Source organism: Prionailurus bengalensis, chromosome A2 (genome assembly GCF_016509475.1).
Source record: "Prionailurus bengalensis isolate Pbe53 chromosome A2, Fcat_Pben_1.1_paternal_pri, whole genome shotgun sequence".
Classification (NCBI taxonomy): Eukaryota; Metazoa; Chordata; class Mammalia; order Carnivora; family Felidae; genus Prionailurus; species Prionailurus bengalensis.
The window spans coordinates 2,706,103-2,729,368 of NC_057348.1; the positions used below are offsets into that span (position 1 = coordinate 2,706,103).

The 23,266-nt window shown below is 61.1% G+C and overlaps 2 protein-coding genes across 2 annotated transcripts; both read left to right on the top strand.

The window, feature by feature from the left end:
• Positions 1–7,860: 7,860 nt before the first annotated feature.
• HMG20B (high mobility group 20B) lies at positions 7,861–13,457 on the top strand. Its single transcript, XM_043586139.1, has 10 exons — positions 7,861–7,938; positions 8,218–8,273; positions 8,623–8,731; positions 9,270–9,473; positions 10,111–10,231; positions 10,567–10,613; positions 10,873–10,945; positions 11,218–11,433; positions 12,062–12,194; positions 12,774–13,457. The coding sequence occupies exons 2-10, from the start codon at positions 8,236–8,238 to the stop codon at positions 12,784–12,786; spliced, it is 954 nt and encodes a 317-aa protein (XP_043442074.1). The 5' UTR covers positions 7,861–7,938; positions 8,218–8,235; the 3' UTR covers positions 12,787–13,457.
• A 2,652-nt stretch (positions 13,458–16,109) lies between these two features.
• GIPC3 (GIPC PDZ domain containing family member 3) lies at positions 16,110–20,227 on the top strand. The gene is made up of 6 exons (XM_043586143.1): positions 16,110–16,495; positions 17,230–17,415; positions 17,563–17,743; positions 19,265–19,377; positions 19,685–19,766; positions 19,878–20,227. The coding sequence occupies exons 1-6, from the start codon at positions 16,271–16,273 to the stop codon at positions 20,027–20,029; spliced, it is 939 nt and encodes a 312-aa protein (XP_043442078.1). The 5' UTR covers positions 16,110–16,270; the 3' UTR covers positions 20,030–20,227.
• The last annotated feature ends 3,039 nt before the right edge of the window (positions 20,228–23,266 follow it).

A 23,266-nucleotide genomic window follows, 5' to 3' on the forward strand; every position in this document is an offset into this window, starting at 1 on the left:
AGAGAGAGGCAGAGCATGAACGGGGGAGGGGCAGAGAGAGAGGGAGACACAGAATCGGAAACAGGCTCCAGGCTCCGAGCCATCAGCCCGGAGCCCGACGCGTGGCTCGAACTCACGGACCGCGAGATCGTGACCTGGCTGAAGTCGGACGCTTAACCGACTGCGCCACCCAGGCGCCCCCATTGTTAGCTCTTAATAGTCTCAGAAGATCTACTCATCACCCCTTCCTCCCCTGTCATTATATAGTACTCTGCACTGGCCCACATCACAACCCTGATATCTGCTTTCCCTCACTCCCCCCCCACCCCACCCCCGCTGTCGCTGGGTCCCCCACTGAACTCTGATCCCCATGAAGGCAGGGACTGGGTTAGTCACTGTGTTGTCTCCAGCAATGCCCAGCCCATAAGAGGAGCCCAAGAAATATCTGTCCATGGGGCGCCCGGGGGGCTCAGTGGGTTAAGCGACCGACTTCAGCTCAGGTCATGATCTCACAGGTTCGGGAGTTCGAGCCCTGCGTCGGGTTCTGTGCTGACGGCTCAGAGCCTAGAGGCTGCTTCGCATTCTGAGTCTCCCTCTCTCTCTGCCCCTCCCCCTCCCCTGCTTGTTCTCTCTCTCTCTCTCTCTCTCTCTCTCTCTCTCTCTCTCTCGCAAAAATAAATAAAAACTTAAAAGAAATATCTGTCCAATGATTGGTGGGCGTGCGAAGGCAGAGATTCAGAAGTGTAGACAGAAACCGGGAAACAGACCACAACCCACTGACAAACCGGAGGCTCAGGCAGCCCAAGGGGGTCCCAGCCCAGACTACCCACCGCAATACCCACATTTTTATGAAAAGGGGCCTGGAAAATGGGTGTGGAGGGGGTAATGGGGACTCAAGAGGTAAACTAGCAGGGAGCGGGGAGATAAGAGGATGTGGAGGAGATAAATGATAAGGAGAGACAAGAATCTGAATTCTTTCCTTCGTGTGGGGCAAGCTCCCCTTCTGTTTCCCTGGGGGAGTAAAAGAACACCTGAAGAAACTCTTGCCTCACTCAGCTTTACGGGGCTTGTAAAATACTCACCTCAGCTTTTAAAATATTTGCTAAGGTTTTAAAGGGGCGCCTGGGTGGCTCAGTCGGTTGAGCGTCCGACTTCGGCTCAGGTCATGATCTCACAGTTCCTGGGTTCAGGCCCCGTGTCGGGCTCTGTGCTGACAGCTCGGAGCCTGGAACCTGCTTCGGATTCTGTGTCTCCCTCTCTCTCTGCCCCTTCCCCGTTCATGCTCTGTCTCTCCCTGTCTCTCAAAAATGAATAAACGTTAAAAAAAAATTTTTTTTTAATAAATATCTGTTCAGGGGCGCCTGGGTGGCGCAGTCGGTTAAGCGTCCGACTTCAGCCAGGTCACGATCTCGCGGTCCGTGAGTTCGAGCCCCGCGTCAGGCTCTGGGCTGATGGCTCGGAGCCTGGAGCCTGTTTCCGATTCTGTGTCTCCCTCTCTCTCTGCCCCTCCCCCGTTCATGCTCTGTCTCTCCCTGTCTCTCAAAAATGAATAAACGTTAAAAAAAATTTTTTTAATAAATATCTGTTCAGGTTTTATTTAAGTAATCTCTCCCCCAACCCAACGTGGGGCTCAAACTCACGACCCAGAGTCTCTTGCTCTAAGGACTGAACCCGCCAGGCCGCCCCCCACCCACATCTGATAGTACCTCTGGCCCATTTTTCCAGGGAAAACAGGCTTTCACAGAAGTCCTTGCCAGAGGGCACACAGCTCCCAAGAGGCAGACTCAGGATCCAAACGGGGCCCCGCGTGATCTCCAGCATCTTTGAGTTCTTTCTTTACATTTTTTTTTTTAACGTTTTTATTTTATTTTTTGAGAGGCAGAGACAGAGCGCTAGTTGGGGAGGGGCAGAGAGAGAGGGAGACCCAGAATCCGAAGCAGGCTCCGGGCTCCGAGCGGTCAGCCCGGAGCCCGACGCGGGGCTCGAACCCACAGACTGCGAGATCATGACCCAAGCTGAAGTCGGACGCTTGACCGGCTGAGCCACCCGGGCGCCCTGAACATCTTTGAGTCCTTCCTGCGCTGGCCCGGGAGGACCCACCTGAAGATACCCTTACCAGCCTCCTGCGTGGGTCAGGGACCCACAGGGATCCTCCCCCAGCAGCCCTTCCGGCAGATGCGCCACGGAGGAGGGGGTGGGGGGTTGGCAGAAGGACAGACAAATGTCTGGCTTTTACTTCCGGGTCCCTGGGGAGCCAGGTAGGGTTCTGAGAGGAGGTGGGAGGGTCAGATAAAAAGCTGTCCGAGGGCGGGGACCAAAGTGGGCCTCAGCTGCAGGGATGGGCAAAGCAGTGGCGGGCACACATGCCCGCCCCCCCCATAAGAGTGGGGGTCAGATTTGCCAGGAAGATCAGAGAAGGTCCTGCCCGAGAGGGAGGATGTGAGAGAGAGTGGAATGCCTTGCCCTCAGGATGGGACAGAGACAGACTTGGGGTCAGGAGAGATCCAGACAGGCTTTGATGTCCCCGGAGCACCCCCAGCTGCCCCCCAGCCCCTGCTGGAGATCGGATGTCCCGGTGGCCCCAGTAGGAAGAGGGCTTTGCTTTGATCTTCCCTCGGACCCAGCCCAGGAGGACTGGGAGTGGGGGTGGGGAGGAGGAGAGGGGAGAGGCGGAAGGAAGGGGAGGGAGGGCTCCTAGAACCCAGGGAAACAGCCAGGAACTTCCTTAGATTCCTGGGGTGGCTTGGGGGGCCCAGGCAGCCTCAGGCAATCCCCCGAGCCTCAGTTTCCCTCTTTGTAATGGGCATGACAGCAGCACTGCTGAATAGGGTTAGGGGAGATTAGGCAGGTGAGGATTCGGCCCGCAGAACAGGGTTTCCCAGCCCAGGCACTGCTGACACAGGGCACCAGATCATTCTTTGTGGCGATGGGGGGGTGGGGGTGGGGCTGTCCTGTGCATCCCAGCACAGGAGCAGACTCTGGCCCCCTTCACGTTGCTACAACCAAAAATGTGTCTAGGCTTTGCCCAATGTCTCCCTCAGTTACCCTGGGTGGCAACCGCTCACTGTACTAGAAAATTCGCTGCAACAGGGGTCTGAAGCTGCACGGACAAAACCAGCAAACGCTTGCAGTCACAATGAGCAGCCCGGCCCGGTTCTGAGGGAGAACATTAGTTACACATTCTTTTAATGTTTATTCATTTGAGAGAGAGAGAGAGAGAGAGAGAGAGAGAGAGAGAGACAGAGCGTGAGTGGGGGAGGGGCAGAGAGTGAGGGAGACACAGAATCTGAAGCAGGATCCAGGCCCCGAGCTGTCAGCGCAGAGCCGGATGTGGGGCTCGAACCCACAAACCTTGAGATCATGACCTGAGCTGAAGTCGCAAGGTCAAGGGGCGAAGCCACCCAGGCGCCCCTGAGGGAGAACATTAGTTAAACTCATTAAACCCTTACAAAGACCTCCTGGGGGGGGGGGTAGACTCAGTTATACCACTTCACAGAGAGGCAGACTGAGGCTCAGAGTTTGTAAATTGCTCAAGCCACACATGAAGGGCTCAGGGCCACCTCCCGGAGTTTCTGAGGGTCCAGCAGCAGCCGGGGGGGGGGGGGGGTGCCCCCTCCTCAGAGGTTTGAGACCCCAGCCCCCACACCCCTTCTTTCCAGCAGCTATGACCTGTGTGTCCTCATCCCTTCTTTGTCCTTCCCAGCAGCCCGCTGTGTTAAATTTGTCCCTAAACAAGCCCGAGGAGGGCTGGGATGTCCTGAGAGAGCGCGAACCGCATTCTTGATTCTTCTGTGTCTTCCTACGTGCCCCGGAAAAGCAGTCCACGGGCCCCAGACAGCAGCGAGGGCTGTCACAGCATCAGCCAGGGCTGCTTAGACCGTGGTGGCCCCTCGGAATGCCTGCCCACGCAGGGCACCCGGCCACGCAGGGGCAGGTGACGGAGCGAAAGCGGCAAGTGGCCGGCTGATGTTTACGTCTTCAGCATGGTGGCGGTGCGATCATCAACACAAGATGTGGCCTCACGTTGGCACAGAAACATACACGTGTACGTGTGTGTGTGTGTCTGTGTGTGTGTGTAGGAAAAATTTTAGTAAGAAGCGTGACAAGCTGATAATGGGGAATATGGTGGACGTGCGGCGGCCTTAACTACACAGACTTTACTTCTGTGCAAACGAAACGGATTTCCACGTTATTTGCATCGTAAGATTAATTTCAAAAACAAAGAAGCTTAAGTCATCCTTAATGGATCTTGTATTTCCAGGTCTGCAGGTTGGGATTCTCTTCCCGGCCTCCGACGACACAAATTTCTCCATGAAACGCAGAAATGGAGGCCAAAGAAAGGAACGCATGCAATTTACGACAAAAACAGCCGTGGCTGCTGGTTTTCCCGCGAGCTGGGTATTGAGAGGCCTTTATGTTGCTAAGAAAAAGCAAGGGGGCACGCCTGGCTGGCTCTGGCGGTGGAGCGCGCGCCTCTTGATCCCGAGGTCGTGAGTTCAAGCCCCCATGTTGGGTGTGGGGGCTACGCAAAAGCAGAAAAAGAAAAAACGATTCGTAGTTTGGGGGCTGAAAGGATCTGCTCTTGAAATGCACGCAGGATGTCAAGTCGAATCGGATAAAGGCTGCTACTCGTAGACGTCGCTTGTTGGGGGGTGTGGGGGCGTGTGGATCGCATGAAATGGACTGAATCCACTGCAGATTGGACCGAAGACGCTTTTGTAATTTTTTCCAGAAAAGTCCATGCCACGAGATGTTTTGTTCGTTTGTTTTTGTTTTTTGTTTTTTTTTTCTCAATGCCAAGGAGCTGCAGATTGCCTTCAAAATCGACCTCAAAACACTTCATTGCTGGGGTGCCTGGGTGGCTCAGTCGGTTGAGCGTCCGACTTCAGCCAGGTCACGATCTCGCGGTCCGTGAGTTCGAGCCCCGCGTCAGGCTCTGGGCTGATGGCTCAGAGCCTGGAGCCTGTTTCTGATTCTGTGTCTCCCTCTCTCTCTGCCCCTCCCCCGTTCATGCTCTGTCTCTCTCTGTCCCAAAAATAAATAAACGTTAAAAAAAAATTAAAAAACAAAAAACAAAAACAGTTCATTGCTTTTCGATGGACCAGAAGACCCCCGCCCCGGATTTCCTCAGGTGGTACCTTGGGAGTGGGGAAGACAGTTTCCAAGGCAACGCCAGGTCACTCAAGCCCGAGGGGGCGGGGCTTGGAGGGCGCGGCTTCCCCCGCCTTCCAGCGTGGCCTTGTCACCTGGAGTGTTTCTAGGCGAGCGGCGAGAGGCAAGGGTGACCGACGAAGCAACAGCAGGGGCTGGATGGAGTCCGGGTCTGTCAAAATTCCAGGGCGCGGTCCTCTTACTCGACCCTGGGCTGCCTCGTAGGAAAACAGGTTTACTGAGATTTAATTCACGTGCCATATAATGCATCCATTTAAGGTGTCCAATTCCGTAGCTTTTAGTATATTTATAGCTATGCCACCCGCACTGCGGGCTAATCTTAGAACATTTTGATCACGCCCGAAGAAACTCCGCGCCCATTAAGCAGTCTCTCCCCGCTCATTCCCCAGCCCCAGGCAACCACTCACTTCCCGTCTCTGTGAAGCTGCCTCTTCTGCACATTTCGTATGAATGGAGCCACACACTTGTGGTCTTTTGTGGCTGGCGTCTTTCACAGAGCATCATGTTTTCAAAGTTCACCCTTGTCGAAGCGTGAGTCAGCAATTTATTCCTTTTTATGGCTGCTAATAGTCTATTGAACGAAGGGACCACATTTTGCCTATCTGTTTACCCATTGGATGGGACACTTGGGCTGTTTCTACTTCTCGGCTGCTGTGAATCATGCTGCTGTGAGCACCCGCGTACACGTTTCTGTGTGGACGGGCGTTTTCGATTCTCTTGGGTGGATCCCTAAGAATGGGGTTTCCGGATCGCGTGGGACCTTCATGTTTATTTAGTGTTTCGAGGCGTTGCCAGGCTGTTTTCCAAGCGCTTGAAATTGTCTGCATTCACTCCTTTGTGTATTCAGCAAGTATGTAGCGAGCAGCCCATAGGGGCACTGCGCTAGGGGTTGGAAGCCTTAAAAACCACCTGCCCCTGGGGCGCCTGGGTGGCTCAGTCGGTTGAGCAGCCGACTGCGGCTCAGGTCACGATCTCGCAGTCCGTGAGTTCGAGCCCCGCGTCGGGCTCTGGGCTGACGGCTCGGAGCCTGGAGCCTGCTTCCGATTCTGTGTCTCCCTCTCTCTCTGCCCCTCCCCCGTTCATGCTCTGTCTCTCTCTGTCCCAAAAATAAATAAACGTTAAAAAAAAAAAAAAAAAACCACCTGCCCCTAAAAGAGCCACTTAGGCCAAGTCACGACGTGCGGCTTCATACCTAACCTAACAGCAGTTGCCCTAGAAACGTTAAGTCTTAAAGGGTCAGTCGGGAACTTTCCCATAAGCACCTTCTCATAAGCACCAAGTAGGTAATTTGTTTCCTGGGCCCTGTGCACCTCAAAGAATGAGATAATCTGCATAATAAGACTTCCTGCTTAGAGAAGTGACCTTGCGTGGGACAATCCTTTCTTTTCTTTTGCTAAGAACCTCCTTGACCCACCCTGCTTCCCATAGAAACCTTCCATTTCGTACAACTCTTTGAGCCCCATTCGCGAATCCCTTAATAAAGCCAATTAGCTCTTCAAATTCATTCCGTCCGTTCAATTTTTGTTCTTCAGGGGCCCCTGGCTGGCTCAGTCACAGAGCAGCTGACTCTTGATCTCCAGGTGGTGAGTTCGAGCCCCACACTGGGGGTAGAGATTACTTAGATAAGCAAATAAAGCTTAAATTTTTTTTTTCTTTTGTTGTGCTGTAGAGGAGGAAACAAACGTGTGGAGAAAAAATAAGACAGGGTGTACGGGGGAAACCTCATCGAGAAGGTGACATTTTAGCAAAGACCTGAAGGAGATCGAGCCGTGAGCCTGGCCGATAACCTGGAGGAAGGGCACAGCAGGTGCAAAGGCCCAGAGGTGGGAATGAGTAAAACGGACATGTCTGTGTTTGAGGAGCAGCAAGGAGGCCGACGGAGGAGGCGGATGACGGCAGGGAGGTGATGTGGGCAAGGTGTGTGAGGTCTAATAGGACGTGGTGCACAACCAGTGACCCCAACTGTCATCGCGGGAGTAGGGCAGTCCCAGGCAGACCATAAGACCACGCTGCCGCCTGGGGGCCCCCAAAAGCCCAGAGCAGAGCCTCCTGCCCCTCCATGTTAACGAGGTTCTTGCAGCCTTCCTGTCCCAGCCTCCTGGTCCTAACCATCGTGCAAGGTCCCCATCGCACAGGAGGGAAAGCCGCGCACGTCCCCGGGAGGCGGGGAGAGCAGCCCCTGCTGGCTCAGGGCGGGACGAGGCACAGCTGGACTCCGGAGGCCCTAAGTTCAGGGAACGGAAAGCTGACTTGCTCGCCAGGTTTGTAAGACACTGAGAACAGGTCCCACCTAGTCCTGAGGCAGGGGGCTGCCGGGAAGGACCTTAACCCTTTCCCTAGCAACCTGCCGCTGTCTCCATGACAACTAGGGAGGGGCCCGATCTGGCCCGGCAGGTCCGGGATCCCGCAGGGGCGGGGAGTCTCGCCTTCACCGGGAGAGGAGGAACCCGAGCCGCGCCTACTAGCCCTTTAAGGGGCTCCGCCCTGCGAGGCCTCAAAGCGCCCTGATTGGCCCCGAGAGCGGCCGAGCGCAGCCGAACTTGACGCACCCGCCCGCAGCCTTCCCTCTCCACCTCCCACGCGGCCCGGCGGCTACCCCAGCCAATCGCCGACCGGCGCGCCAACCCTCATCTGCATGGTCACACCCCAGGGAAAGACTGCACCCAATCCGACAACTCGAAGAGGCGGCATTAGCATGCCCGAGGCGGGGCGAGCGGCAGGGGCGGGCTCGGGGCGGTTGGTTGGAGCGTCGTAGCAGCGGAGAGGTCCGGGAAAGTTTCTTTGGAGGTGAAAACAGCCGCGGAACTCTGGGCCCTGCGAGGGGGTGGGGGCGCGGGGGTCCTGGGGCTGGGGAGAGGCCCCCCTCGGACTGGAGGAGGGTGGGCCCGGGCCTTCCGGGGGACCATCGCCCAACAAAGGATCCCCGGGGCGCCCGCCCTCGAGGGCCTCCCCGCCCCTGGATCCGGCCCCCCCCCCCACCAAACGCCCCGGGCCCGGCATTCCGGGGGGCTCCCCCGCCGTCGGCGACTCGGGCGCCCCTCACTCAGCCACGCGTCTGCCTTCCAGGTGGGGCCGGGAGCGGCCATGTCCCACGGCTCCAAGCAGCCCGGCGCGGCCGCCGCGTGAGTGCGACATCCCCTCCCCCAGCCCACTCGGGGCTGCAGCCCAGCCCCCGCCCGCCCTGTCGGAACCCCTGGACCCCCGTCCCCCAGGCTCTTGACTCCCCCCACACACACCCGGGTCAGGACCTCCCCGGTGGGTCCCCGCCGGCCTCTTCCCCCACCCACCCCTGCCACTCCCCGGCCCAGCCCCTCCCCGGGGTCTCTGCCGCCCCTCTTGTGCTCCTGCCCCGTCCCGCGAATAATGACCCCGTCGGACGCCTGCCCCCAGGACTCAGGCCCCCTCAGTGCCAGCTCCGCGGTCGGGGGTGGAGGTGAGGGTGGGGGTGACCCTGGCGTCCCGTGGCTCCAGGCCGGCGGGCGGCAAGGCTCCGGGACAGCACGGGGGCTTCGTGGTGGCTGTCAAGCAAGAGCGCGGCGAGGGCCCCCGGGCCGGCGAGAAGGGGTCCCACGAAGAGGAGGTGAGAGTCCCTGCACCGTGATGGGGGGAGGCCCTGGGTCTCGCCCACCGCCTGGAAGCTCCACCCCGGGCTAGATTTGAATTCGCTGTGGCTCCGCCCACAGCCCAGATTTTCCTCCCAGATCTGAGACCCCCCGCCCCGTGCCGCATGCCACGCCCCCAAGGGGATCCTCAGTCACTAGGTCCGGGCCCCGCCCGTCGCCCAATACGGCTCCGCCCACTGCCCTGTGGGAGGCACCTTCCCATCGTCCTATGGGCCTTTGCTCCAGCACAGAAGCCACGCCCAGACCAGAGGCCACACCCACAAGCCCGCCCCATCCCTGGGCCGAACCCCGTTGCAGATGCCACGTGCCCGGCCCCTCCGATCCCTCACCCCCGGCCGGCGCTCCCCGAACCCCCCCCCCTCCCCGCCTCTCCCAAACCTGACCCTTCACCAGGCCATACCTCCGGGCCCTCGCTCCTTGGGTAGGCCCCGCCCATCCCTCTAGCCCTGCCCCAGCCCTCCAGGCCCCTCCCAACGGCGCGGTGCGGTTCTGCAGCCGGTGAAGAAGCGCGGGTGGCCCAAGGGCAAGAAGCGAAAGAAGATACTGCCGAATGGGCCCAAGGCACCAGTCACCGGCTACGTGCGCTTCCTGAACGAGCGGCGCGAGCAGATCCGCACCCGCCACCCGGATCTGCCCTTTCCCGAGATCACCAAGATGCTGGGTGCCGAGTGGAGCAAGCTGCAGCCTGCAGAGAAGCAGGTGGGACGGCGGGGGGCGGCGGAGGGGGCTGGCCCAGGACCACTGACCTTCACCCCGACCCGCTGGACACTGCTGAAGCCACCCCCCCCCCAAAGGACCCTTGCTTTGTTGGGCCCTTGCTTTTGCCTGAGGGTTGACCACCCATGAGCTCTCCCCAGCATGCTGAAGCGAGCAGGGGAGGGTGGCAAGAAGAGACGGAAAGTCAATAACTAAGGTGGATATGTCTAAAGAAGCAGGGGTGGGGGCTGGAGTCTTATGCGATACCTTCCGAACTTCAGATCCTGGTAATTAACTGAAAGTTGCAACAACACGGGAACAAAAAGCACCACCGGTTTGCACCGTCTAAGTGGGATTTCGACAAGCAGAATGGGTGCGGGAGGGCAGTCCAGCCCACGGATGGGAGGCTGCGGTCAGAAGGCAGGGAGTGGCTTATAAAGGCGGGAGTCCGGGGGGGAGGACGGAGGTCTCTGAGCAGCAGGCTGAGAAGCCAGGTTTTCCCTGGAAAGGCGGGCGGTCGGGAGCTAGGGGCAGGTTGGGCACGGTGAGCTGAGTGATGGAGATGGCCTGTGGCCTTGGAGGCCTGCCTCCCGTGCCCCTGGGCCCGGCCGAGCCTCCTACCGCCCCCCCCCCCCCCCAGCGGTACCTGGATGAGGCCGAGCGGGAGAAGCAGCAGTACATGAAGGAGCTGCGCGCCTACCAGCAGTCAGAAGCCTACAAGATGTGCACGGAGAAGCTTCAGGAAAAGAAGATCAAGAAAGGTGCGAGGGGACCCAGCCCCCCAGGCAGCTGGGTCCGGGCTCTGAGTCAGGCGCCCCGGGCAGACCGCCCCGCCCTCCATGGGGCTCTCGTCCCATCAAGACGAGAGACCCCCCTAACCAGACAGCTGTGAGTGAGCAGGGCCGGGCGATGCGGACGTGGGGGTACGCAGACACTGGGGGGCCCAGGCAGGAGCCTGTCCCAGGATGAGTAAGGCTAACGCGGGGAGGGGAGGAGGGTATCCCAGGCAGGGGGAACGGCACTTGCAAAGCAATGGGGGGGGGGGGGTCCGAAGAGACCTGCCAGGCTGATCCTGCCCTCCTCCCTCCCCAACTAGAAGACTCGGGCTCTGGGCTCATGAATACCCTCTTGAACGGACACAAGGTAAGTGCCCCTCCTCCAAGGACAGTGCCTGGGCAAGAAAGGTCTGGAGGTCTTTAGACCCCTGGGTGAGCCAGAACCAACCGCTCACACTCACCGGAGGAAGCGAGTGTCCCGCCTCCAGGCAGAGGTGGGACAGCCACATCCTGGGAATGTTGTTACCCAGATGGCCAGAGGAATCCCTCCCAAGCTTCAGGGACGTCCCAGAGGGGTTTTGGCTGCCCTCTCCCCCCCAAATCGTCACCTTGTCCTGTCATCCCAGGGTGGGGACTGTGATGGCTTCTCCACCTTCGACGTCCCCATCTTCACTGAAGAGTTCTTGGACCAAAACAAAGGTGAGCACTGAGCAGGGGTTCTTGGGGAAGGGGGTGTTGGGAGAGTGGGTGGGCCCAGGCGGGAGGTAGCAGGCCCCCGGTGGGGGGGGGGGGGAATCTACCTCTCCAGGCCGAGGTGCCTACGTCCCGCAGCCCCCACCCCCGGAGCTGAGGTGTGGGGCTGGAGGCAGAGCAGTGACAGACGGCCTGGCAGGGGGACACAGCTAAGGCAAAGGCCCGGCAGAGGGAAGGGAGGTAGCGCCAGGCTCTGATCCGGCTCCCCCACGCCGCAGCGCGGGAGGCAGAGCTGCGGCGCCTGCGCAAGATGAACGTGGCCTTCGAGGAGCAGAACGCCGTGCTGCAGAGGCACACGCAGAGCATGAGCAGCGCGCGCGAGCGCCTGGAGCAAGAGCTGGCGCTGGAGGAGCGGCGGACGCTGGCGCTGCAGCAGCAGCTCCAGGCCGTGCGCCAGGCGCTCACCGCCAGCTTCGCCTCGCTGCCTGTGCCGGGTGCGGAGGCCCCGCCCCGGCCCCGCCCCCGGCCCCGCCGGGCCGCCCAGCCCACACCCTCTGTCTTCCGAGCTCCGCCCCGCCGGCCCCACCTCCTGGGCCCGCCCCCGCCGGCCCACCTGGCCCACACCGTTTATCTTCCGAATCCCGCCCCGCCGGCCCCACCCCCTGGTCCCACTGGCACCGCCCCCAACTGCTTCGGGCCTGGAGCCCCGCCCCCGCGACCCGCCAACCCCGCCCCCGGCCGTTCAACTCCGGCTCCGAAGGACCCCTCCCCTTCCCGAGCAAAGCACGCGCCCACCGCCCCCCTCCTCTCCGGCCTTCCACGCTCTGGCCTGAGTTGACCTCGGTTACCTCCTCGCCAATTTGTCCCCGCCTCCCCCACCGCGACCTCGCCCCCACCACTTCCCATTTTCTGACCCCTTCCCTCAGCCGACCTGGATCTTTCTGGGTCTAGACGTCTTGATCCCCCACCCGACCCCACTGACGCGCCGCGCCTCTGGCCCCCTCCCCGGGACCCTGCCCTTGCAGACCCCCCTCCCCCCCCATTCTCTGACCTCCGCTTCCGGGGATCCCCGCCTGCGTGGACTGCCGCGCTGGGCTCCCGTGACCTGTGCCTTCTCTCCAGGCACGGGCGAGACGCCCACTCTCGGCACCCTGGACTTCTACATGGCTCGGCTGCACGGCGCCATCGAGCGCGACCCCGCCCAGCACGAGAAGCTAATCGTCCGCATCAAGGAGATCCTGGCCCAGGTCGCCAGGTGTGTGCCGGGGCGAGTCCCGGGGCTCTGCTCAGTCCAGGGGGGGGGCTGTCCGGCCTGGGGCTTGGGGGGCTGCCTGGGGCTAGACGTGCCTTGGCGGGCCCCGTGGAAATGACTGGATCTCACCCTCCACCGTGGTTCCCGGAGTCTGTGGGCGCTGCCGGGTGGGATCCGGCCGTGGGATCTTATTCCGAGGCCACGGCCCACAAGGGAAGCTACCAGGTGGGGCTTGTTCGATGCAGGGGGCCGGTGGTCGGACCACTGTGGGGCGCTGGTGAGACCGGGTAGCTTATTCACACTGCCGGGTGGGATATGCCCGTCCCTCTCGGCCAATGAGATATACTGGGGGGGGGGGGGGGGGGGGGCTAGGACTTCCTACAGCCGCGCTGCTCGGCGGGCTTTTCGGGGTGGCTCCCAGCTGCCTGGATTAGGTGGGATCGACCCCAGGCCCCCTTCGTGGCATCTGTTTGGGAGTGCTGAGGGTTGGCGGCTGGCCTGTAGTGACCCCTGGGATGGGAGTCGGGGCTGATAAATGGTGGGGGGCCCCATCACGAGTCCCCCCCTCCTTTCCCGTCACAGCGAGCACCTATGAGGGTATCCGCCACCCCATGGATCCAGAGAAGACCAAGCTCTGGTCACGGCCCCTTCTCCCCACCATGGAGGAGGATTGGGGGTCCACCTTTTGGGGCCGTGCCCAATCCTGCACCTTGGGGGCTCCAGCCCCCCTCAAATTAAATTTCTAAAGCCTCCCTCTAGCTTTCAACTTCCCCAGCACCCCGAACCCAGAAAACCACCTGCTGTACGAGGCACATCTAGAACCCAGAGCCCCGAGGCCCAGCAAGGCCTGCTCACCTTGCACGTCACACTACAGGGACATGGGGACACCACACACGGGCCGTGTAGCCCAGGACACGTGGGGGGGGGGGGGCCCACGGCAGCTTGCACATCCAATGTGGGGAGGGATGTACCTACTATACCGGGTCTTGAGGACCGAGCCCTGGGACACAGGAGAGAGACAAACCCACAGCTGACACACTGGGACTCCCAGCAGGTGCTCCCCACAAGCGCCCCCACGTGGGCGCGCAGCAGGGACAAACCTATACTCCAGGCGGGGCCCCCTGCCTGTCACCCCCAGATTCCTGCACCCCAGCGCCGGGGAGGCTGGTACCGGCCAGCCCTCCCTCATCCAGCTGAGGGGCCCATGTGGAGGCAGCCTCTGCCTTTGCTCAATCGGGACTTTTTAAATAAAAAATGGAATTTGAATTCCAGGTTTGTGGATTTTGCGTGTATGTGTGTGTTGGGGGGGCAGAGGTGGGCTAGAAGACGTGGCCCCCAGGACGCCCCCATGCGTGTTCCGGACCTGCCCTCCCCCAGCGCCTGGCAACCCCACCGACCCACTGAACTGTCTGGATTTGCCTGTTCTGGACGTTTCTCACACATGGGGTCACGTGCTCTGCGGCCTTTTGGGTCCGGTTCCCTCCCCGAGCGTCCACAGGGCAGCGGGCCTCCTGTTCGCCGCTGAATAACATCCCGGCGTGTGGACGGAGCCCCCACGGTTGTCCATTCACCCGCTGATGGGCATTTGGGTTGTGTCCGCCCTTCGGCGGTTGTGAATCCTGCCGCGGCCGTGTGCCTTCGGGCGTCTGATCGCCTGCCTGCCGTCGCGCGGGGCTTCTCCCCGGGAGTCAAGCTGCTGGCTCACGTGGTGATTCTGTGCCTGACTCACTGAGCGATCGTCTCCGAGACCGCTCCCGTCACGGAATATTGAAGGCATCTCGAAACTTCGGGAGGAGCATTTGACCAAACACCCGTAGCGTGGATCGAATCGTGTTCCCTCAAAAACTATGCTGGAGCCCTCACCCCGGGCCCTGAGCATGTGACCTTATTTGGAAATAGGGTCGTTGCAGATATAATTAGTCAGGGTGAGGTCATCCTGGAGCAGGGTGGACCCCTGAGCCAATATGACTGGTGTCCTTATAAGAAGATGAAGATTCGGACACAGACTTGGGAGACAGCCACGTGACCACCGAGGCAGAAATGGGAAAAATACAGCTGCCAAAAAGCGCTGGAAAGGTCCGGCCACCACCAGAAGCTGGGGCACAGGGGAGGGCTCCGCTGAGGTCTGTGGGGGACTGGCGGGGGGCGGGGGGGGAGAGCGTGGTCCTCGCCCATAAACTGATTTCACACTTCGGGCCCCCGGAACCGAGAGGGTACACCCCTGTTAAGCCACCCAGCTCGTGGTGCTTTGTTATGGCGGCCCCGGGAGACCGGCGCAACCAGATAATGTCACCTCCCCAGCCCAGGTCCCTGGTCCCACCTCCTCTTGGCCCAGGTACGCCCACCCCGAATTTGCAGTCTGCCGGGCGGTTCTTGCTCTACTGTTAGCCCCTAAGTATGTCTTCCGAAAAGAGTACCGTTTTGGGGAGGGGGGGGTTTCCTCGGTTTTTCAAGGTTTCAGCGTGTGCAATTCTGTGGTTTCTCGTGCGTTTACAGAGTTGTGCAATCAGCATGCACGCTCTAACTCGAAAACATTTCCGTCACCCCCGAGAAACCCTGGGGCGCCTGGGTGGCTCAGTGGGTTGAGTGCCCGACCTCGGCTCGGGTCATGATCTCACTGCTGGTGAGTTTCGGGCCCCGCGTCGGGCTCTGTGCCGACAGCTCCGGGCCTGGAGCCTGCTTCGGGTTCTGTGTCTCCCTCTCTCTCCGCCCCTCCCCTGCTTGCGCTCTGGCTCTCCACATAAATAAATAAATAAACATTAAAAAAAAAAGAAAGAAAGAAAGAAAGAAAGAAAGAAAGAAAGAAAGAAAGAAACCCTGTACCCCTCAGCAGTCACCACCCCCCTCCCACCTCCCACAGCCCCTGGCAGAAACGAGTCCACTTTTTGCCTGTGGATTTGTCTGTTGTGGTCATTTCACGGAAATGGAATCACACACCATGCGGCCTTTTGTGCCTGGTTCTCTCACTGAGTGTTGTGAGGTGGTTGTTGTTTTTAATTTTTTAAAAATGTTTTATTCTTTTAATTATTTTTTTAACGTTTATTTTCGAGAGCGAGAGAGACAGACAGAACGTGAGCGGGGGAGGGGCGGAGAGCGAGGGAGACAGAATCCAGAACGGGCTCCAGGCTCCGTCCGAGCCGTCAGCACAGAGCCCCGCAGGGGGCTCGAACCCGGGAACTGTGAGATCATGACCTGAGCCGAAGCCGGGCGCCCGTCTTTCCTCCTTTTCCACCTGTAACCTGGAGGTCCCTTCATTTCCTCGCCAAAGACTGCTTGAAGGCCCGCTGCGGGCCAGGCACTGGGCACCCGGGATACGGCTGGGAAAAGAGAGGTCAGAGCAGCCGGCCTCCCGTAGCTGACGCTCCAGTTGTGGGGACGGCCACCTGGTGTGTCAGCTGGTGCTCGGCACCAGGGGGAAGAATCTGGGGAAAGAGATTGCGAGGTGGAAGGAGGAGGCAATATTTGATCAAGTGGCAGAGGAAGGTGAGGGGGGAACCAGTGGGTGACTGAGAGATGGCATTCCAGGCAGTAGGAACAGCGTGTGCAAAGGCCCCGGGGTAGGACCGGGCCTGGCCCATTGGAGGAAAGGCGGGGGGCCCCCTTTTGGCGGGTGCATTGTGAGGAGGGGGAGACCGGGAGGAGGGGAGGGCAGGAAGGAGTTGGGGCCGGTCCTGCGGGGCCTTGTGGGCCTCTGGAAGGACTTGGGCTTCTACCCCAGGGGAAGATGGGGCCCTGGGGGGCGGTGGCTGAGGTTATCCAAGGGTTTGTCTTCCCCCACCTTGCAGGAAGAATTAAATGAGTGCGCCTGGCAGAGACTGGGCGCTCGGCATGCTCCCTGGTGATCCGGGTCCCCCACCCCCACCCCCACCCCGGGAGAGCACAGCTGGCCCTGCCAGGGCCCGGACACCTGGGGCCGCCCCCACCCCGCACCCCGCGGTGTCGCCTTCCCGGGGCGGCTCGGATTCCCGGATCCCCTTACCCCAGCGGCTCGGCTGTCGGGCCCCGGGCCGGGGGAGGGGGAGGCTGCAGGAAGCGGCGGATCCGGCGGCGGCTGTGGCCGGGGTGGCCGAGCTCCGGCCATGGAGAGCGCAGCGGCCCCCGAGGCCCGGGGCGCCGAGGCCCCGCGCCCGCCCGCGCCCCCGCCGTCGCCCGCCGAGCCCCCAGCCGCGCCCCGCGCCCGCCCGCGCCTGGTTTTCCGCACGCAGCTGGCGCACGGCAGCCCCACGGGCAGGATCGAGGGCTTCACCAACGTCCGCGAGCTCTACGCCAAGATCGCCGAGGCCTTCGGGATCGCGCCCACCGAGGTGAGGACGCCGCGGCCCCGGAGCCAGCGCCCCACCCGTCTGGCGGGGGGGGACGGGGGGAGGAGGGGGTCCGGACCCTCGGCCTGGGGGCCCCGGCTCGCCTCCTCCCCCGATGGAGGGGAGCCGATCGCCGGGTCTCAGAGACGCATCTCCCAGATCCTGGGGTGCCCATACTCCAGGGACCCTCTTCCGTTAAAAGCCCTGCGCAAACACAATAAGCATGTTTTAGGGTGAGCGGCTCCTTTAGATTGTCCGGGAGCCCACGCCGCCGAACCAGCCCACAGCGACCCCAGCCCTCGGGTAAGCGCCTCTGTGGTCCCCGGGCGCGCGGCTGGGGACCGGGGTTCCAGGCAGCCGCTTTCCAGGAGGCCGCGGGGTTCAGGGGCCGGGCTGCAGGGCGGTGCGGCTCGTAGCCCCCAGGGGGCGCCGGCCGATTCAGAATCGCCTGAAAAAGTTGGTCTGGGGTGTCGGGGCACCGACGGGGTATAACTGAACGTTTAGGGGTGAAGGAGGGCTCTCTTCCTGCGCAGGGCCTCCCTATCACCCCGTTCTGAGGATCCCACGCCCTGCCCTTTCCCGTGGAGCGGGATCCTGGCGGCTGGGTGCTCAGACCAGTGGCGAGCCTCTTCGTGCCTCGGTTTCCCTCTCCTGAGCGCACCCCCCTGGTTGTCCTGCGCAGACAGAGGGCGAGGAGCACTGTCGTTAACTCTGGGCTTCCCCTCCCCTCGGGACAGATCCTATTCTGCACCCTAAACAGCCACAAAGTAGATATGCAGAAACTCCTGGGCGGCCAGATAGGGCTGGAGGACTTCATCTTTGCCCACGTGCGCGGCGAGACCAAGGAAGTGGAGGTCACTAAGACCGAAGACGCCCTGGGGTTGACCATCACGGACAATGGGGCCGGCTACGCCTTCATTAAGGTGCCCACGCAGGGCGGGCGGCTTCCCGGGGGCTCCGGGACCTGGGATGAGCCACCGGCCCCCTCTGGTCTAACTGGGCTCTAGGGAGCTGGGGGCGGGGGTGTCGGAGGCTGGGGCGGCCCCGTGAGTGACTCTGGGTCCCCGCAGAGGATCAAGGAGGGCAGCATCATCAACCGGATCCAGGCCGTGTGCGTGGGCGACAGCATCGAGGCCATCAACGACCACTCCATCGTCGGCTGCCGCCACTACGAGGTGGCCAAGATGCTCCGCGAGCTGCCCAAGTCACAGCCCTTCACCCTGCGCCTGGTGCAGCCCAAGAGAGCCTTCGGTGAGGGCCCCCTGGGGTCCCCGGGGGCAGGTGGGGTGGCGCTGAGGAGCTCTTCCAGAAGTGGGTTGCCTGGAGGCCCAGTACACTGGAGGATGGGGGGGGGGGGGAAATGGGACAGAATGGAAGGTTCTAGAAGCCTCTGGTGACATGGCGGGGAGCTTCCGGCACTGTGTCGGGCACAGGTAGGCAGTTTCTAGATCGTTACAGCCAGCCGAGGGGTGGAGGTGTGTGGGGGTGGGGGTGGGAACACCGGGATAGGATGAGAGTTTCTCAACCTCAGCGCCGTGACATTTGGGCCCGATCATTCTCTGCGGTGGGGGCCGTCCTGTGCGCTGTACGATGTTGAGCAGCACGCCCGGCTTCGGCCCAGCGGCTGCCAATGGCAACATCAATGTCACCTGGGGGCGGGGGAACCACCCGCCCCTACCACCAGGTTAAAAACCTCTGTTCTAGAATGTGGACCATCTTGTTTAGGATGGTCTGTTGAGGACTTTCTCAAGGAAGGAGCCGGCATGTCAATTTCCATCCTGGCGCCCATCTTATTTCCTCATGGACTCCCCTCCCCCCCCCACTTTTTTTTTTAATGTTTATTTTAGTTTTGAGAGAAAGAGCATGGCGGGGAGGGGCAGAGAGAGAGAGAGAGAGGGAGAGAGGATCCCAAGCAGGCTCCGCACTGTCAGCACAGAGCCCACGAATTGCAAGATCGTGACCCGAGCCAAGACGGAAGATGCCAAGTTGGATGCTAGGGCCCCCCCCCCGCCCCCCCCGGGAGGCTCAGTCGGTTAAGCTTCTGACTCATGATTTCGGATCAGGTCATAATGTCGCCGCGGTTTCATGAGTTCGGGCCCTGTGTTGTGCTCTGTGCCAGGATTTTCTCTCTCTCTCTAAGTAAATACATAAACTTAGAAAAAAAAGTCAGACAACGCTTAGCTAACGGAGCCACCCAGGCGCCCCTAGAGAGACTTTTTAAAAAGAGGAGAGGGGCGCCTGGGTGGCTCAGTCGGTTGGGCATCCGACTTCGGCTCAGGTCATGATCTCGCGGTCCGTGAGTTTGAGCCCCGCGTCGGGCTCCGTGCTGACAGCTCAGAGCCTGGAGCCTGTTTCGGATTCTGTGTCTCCCTCTCTCTCTGCCCCTCCCCCGTTCATGCTCTGTCTCTCTCTGTCTCAAAAATCAATAAACGTTAAAAAAATTAAAAAAAAAAGAGGAGAGATGGGGCGTCTGGCTGGCTCAGTCGGTGGAGGGGATGACTCTCCATCTTGGGGTCACGAGTTTGAGCCCCGGGCCGGGCAGAGAGATTTCTTTAAAAAAAAAAAAAAACATAAAAAAACAAAAAATAAAGAGAAAGGAGATTTGGGGGAAGAAAGGATTCTCAAGCAGGGTCTCTGAGGATTCACCCATGGACGTAAAGGAGGGCTTTGAAGGATAGAAGGTTCTAGAAAGGCTCAGCGGGTAGCTTCCGAGGGATCCGCGGACGGGGATCCCGCAGAACAGATGCCCCTCCCCCACCGTGTCCCCCGCAGATATGATTGGCCAGCGGAGCAGAAGCAGCAAATGCCCCGCGGACGCAAAAGTGACCAGCGGGAGGGAGACCCTGCGACTCCGTTCCGGGGGGGCCGCCACAGTGGAGGACGTGGTGAGTGAAGGGGACAGGAGTCTCCAGGGGCTCTTTCTTGCAGCAAGCAGGCCGGGGACTCAGTGCTCCCTCGGGTAAGACCCTCCCCTGCGTCCAGCCTGGTCCCCCCCACCCCCACCTCCTGCAGGATGCCCCCTGGTCGTGTGGCAGGACAATAGTGGTGACACGGAGCGTCGACTCCTGCCAAGCCCCGCTCCCCTGTCACCTGAGGGGCAGGAGCCCGTGGAGGGGCTGGGCTGGAGGGACCCCAGGCTTCTGACCCTCTGCGGTGCTCCTCTGTCCGCCCCCCCCCCGCCCCGCCCCCCAGCCCACCGAGTTTGAGGAGGAGGCGTCCCGGAGGGTCGACGACCTGCTGGAGAGCTACATGGGCATTCGGGACCCTGAGCTGGGTAAGGGGCCAGGGTAAGCCGGGTGGACCCTGGGGGGAGGACAGCCCACAGGGAGGAGGCAGGGGCCCCAGGGAGCACCCTCACCCACCTCCCCTCCTCTCTGGCCCGCAGCGTCCACCATGGTGGACACAGCCAAGAAGACGCCGAGCGTCCAGGAGTTTGCGCACCGTTTAGATTCCGTCTTGGGCGAGTTTGCCTTCCCGGACGAGTTTGTGGTGGAGGTGTGGGCCGCCATCGGAGAGGCCAGGGAGGCCTGCGGCTAGTCTGCCCCGGGGCTGAGCGCAGCCCCAGCCCAGAGCCCAGCCCCCTGCCGCGGCCCTCCCCGCCGGTTCCCGAAGCCCAGCCCTGCGCCAGAGCCCAGGCCAGCTCGGAGACTGGGCTCCTCTCTAGAACCCAATCCACCTCTGAGACCCTACCCAGCTCCAAAACCCAGTCCCCCTCCAGGGCCCAGGCCAGCTCGGAGACCGAGTTCACCTCTAGAACCCCTGCCAGTTCCGAGAGCAAGCCCAGCCCTGAGCTCAAGCCTTGCTCTAGAACCAAGCTCCGTGCGGAGACCCAACCCAGCTCCAAAACCCAGCCCTCTTCCAGAACCCAAGACGGCTCTGACGCGAAGCCCAGCCCTGAAATCAAGTCAAGTTCTGGAGCCCAGCTACGTTTCAGGACACAGCCGAGCCCCGAGATCAACCCCGGTTCTGGAAGCCAGCCCGGATCTCTGACCAAGCCCTGCCGTAAAACTCAACCGGACTCTGGAGCTCAAGACAACCCCGTGACCCGGCCGTACCCGGACACCCCGTCCAGTCCAGGAACTCTCGTTAGTTCTGGAGCCCGGGCCAGACTCAAGAAACAGCCCAGCCGCAGGGGCCACACCGGCCCAGGATTGGAAGAGGGCCCCCAAACCCAAGTCTGCTCACGAACCCAGACGCAAGCTGAACTTCGGTCCAGACCCAGACCCCAGCCCTGCCCTAAAACCCAAGTGCCCTCAAGTACCCACTCCCAACCCGGGGCCCGGTCCAGTTCTGGTGATGATTCCAGCTCAGAGACGGAGCCCAGTTCTATGCCCCAACCTAGTGCGACAAACAGGCCCGTCTCCAGAATTCACACAAGCTCTGGAACCACAGCCCTCCCTGAGCCAAGGCCTGCCTCCCGAGCCCAGCTTGACGCCGAGCCCCGCTCTCACGGCAGAACGCAGACCAGCTCTAGAATACCGTCGGACTCCGGGACCCAGACCGACCTCAAAGCCTGGGCAGTTTCCAGAGCTCAGTCCCGCTCAGGCACTCCAGCCAGCTCTGGAGCTCAGCTCCGTTCTGGAGCACAGAGTGCGTCTGAGATCCCGTCTGGCTCCCCAGGGCAGCCCGTGGCTGAGGCCCCCCTAAGTTCCAGAATCCAGCTAAACCCTGGCACCCTATCTAGCCCTGGGACCCGGACCAACGCAGCAACAGACTTAAAGTCCACAAATCTGTCTGGCGCCGAGAGCAGACTCAGTTGCAGGACGCAGACTTGTCCCAGAGCTCCGTCGACCTCTGGGACTCAGCTCGTCTCAGAAACCCTGCCGAGTTCTAGATGCCAGCTCCAAGCCACAGCCCAAGGCAGCTCTGGTATTGAGCTGAACTCTGGGAAGCAGACGAGCTCTGGAACTCAGCTCATCGCTAGAGCCCAGCCCAGCTCTGGAACCCAGCCCAGTTCCAGGATTCAGTTCAGCCCTGAGACCCAGCCCAACTCTGAAACCCAGAGCAGTTCAAGAACCCAGCCTATTCCTGGAACCCAACCAAGCTCCAGAAGCCTGATCAGTTCTAGAACCCAGCCCAGCTCTGACACCCAGCTCACTTCAGAGACCCAGCCCCGTGCAAGAATTCAGCCCAGCTCTGGAGCCCAGCTTGGCTCCGGAACTCAGTCTAGCTCTGAGACCTGGCTCAGCTCTGAGATTCAGCTCAGCCCCGAAACCCAGCTCTATTCTAGAGCCAAGACCAGTTCCAGGATTCAGTTCAACTCTGAGACAGAGCCCAGCTCTCGAAGCCACACCAGTTCAAGAATACAGCCCAGCTCTGGAACTCACTTCAGTTCCCGAACCCGGCCTGTTTCTGGACCCCAACCCAACTCCAGAACCCTGATCAGTTCTGGAACCCAGCTCAGTTCTGAGACCCAGCCCAGTACAAGAATTCAGCCCAGCTCTGGAGCCCAGTCCAGATCCAGGATTCAGTTCAGCCCTGAGACCCCGCCCAACTCTGACACCCAGAGCAGCGCAAGAACTCAGCCCAGCTCTGGAACTTGCCTTAGTTCTAGAACACAGCCTGTTTCGGGAACCCGATCCAGCTCCAGGACCCAGACCAGCTCAGAGATCCAGCTCAGCTCTGAAAGTGGGCTCCACCTACAGATCCCTGGCCTTGACCTTAGAACCCAGGCTGATCTCACTTCTCCAGCCCCCGGAGCCCTGACTCTGGCCCCTAGCACAGTCTCTCGGCCTCAGCCCCGGCCCCATGATCTGGTACATGGAACCCAGGCCGACACCGGCCTGAGCCAAAGCCCAGCAACTTCCTACCCGGCCCCTCGGCCACACATCCCCTCAGCCCCCGCGAAACCAGCCCTCTTCCCCAAGCCTCGGCTAGGACCCCAGAAGTCCCCCCCCCTCCACCATATCTGTAATCCCTAGTTCTGTCCCCAGGGAGCCCCTCCTGCATTCCCAGCCCCCTGAATGCCTGGCTCAGGGACCTGTCCCCTCCCCCATGTCCAAGGAGTCATCAGAGCCCCTCCCCCACCAAGGGGAGCTATAGTTCGAGGATGACTTCTGTTGGCCTCCATGGTCTCCCCCATCCTGTCTCCTGCCCCTCCCAGCCTGGGTCCCCCCTGGAAGCAGCAGGTGACCTCATTCCCCCAGCAGGTTGCAGGGGCGGGGAGGGGGGCGGGTGGTAGGGAGAGTGGAAACAGGGGCTTTAGTTTCACCGGGGCCTGGCTCTGAGAGCTGTAAGCAGATCCCAGGTCTGTGGAGTGGAAAGCTGGCAGGGGTGGGGGGGGCGGGGTGGGGGGGGAAGGGGAGGGGCCTGCAGGCAGGAGGTGGAGAAGTGGGGAGCAGGAGGGGGATTCTGTCCTCATGTACCTCGAGGGCTCACGGGAAATAAAGGCACCTCCCACCCCGGCAGCTGGATGTGTCATTTCTGGGGGGAGCTCCTGGGAAGACAGAGGAAGGGGCAGGCAGGAGGCTTTAGGGGGCTGACGTGACCACACCGGGTGCTTCTCAGGCGTCTACTCTGTGCCAAGCTCTTTGCCAAGCGCTGTGCATGAGCTCTGGCACCTGCACGAGCACGTGCACACACACACACACACACACACACACACACGGGTGGTAAAGGCTCAGTCCTCTGTCCCTCCCATGGATGTTTATTGAGCACCTGCTGTGGGCCAAGTGCCTTCTGTTCAAGGCCCTGGGGTCTGAAGTGGTGTGGGGGCAGCTACCCGAGTGAGGGAGTGAGCCCTGCTTGGGACTGGGGGGGGGGGTAGCAATTGCT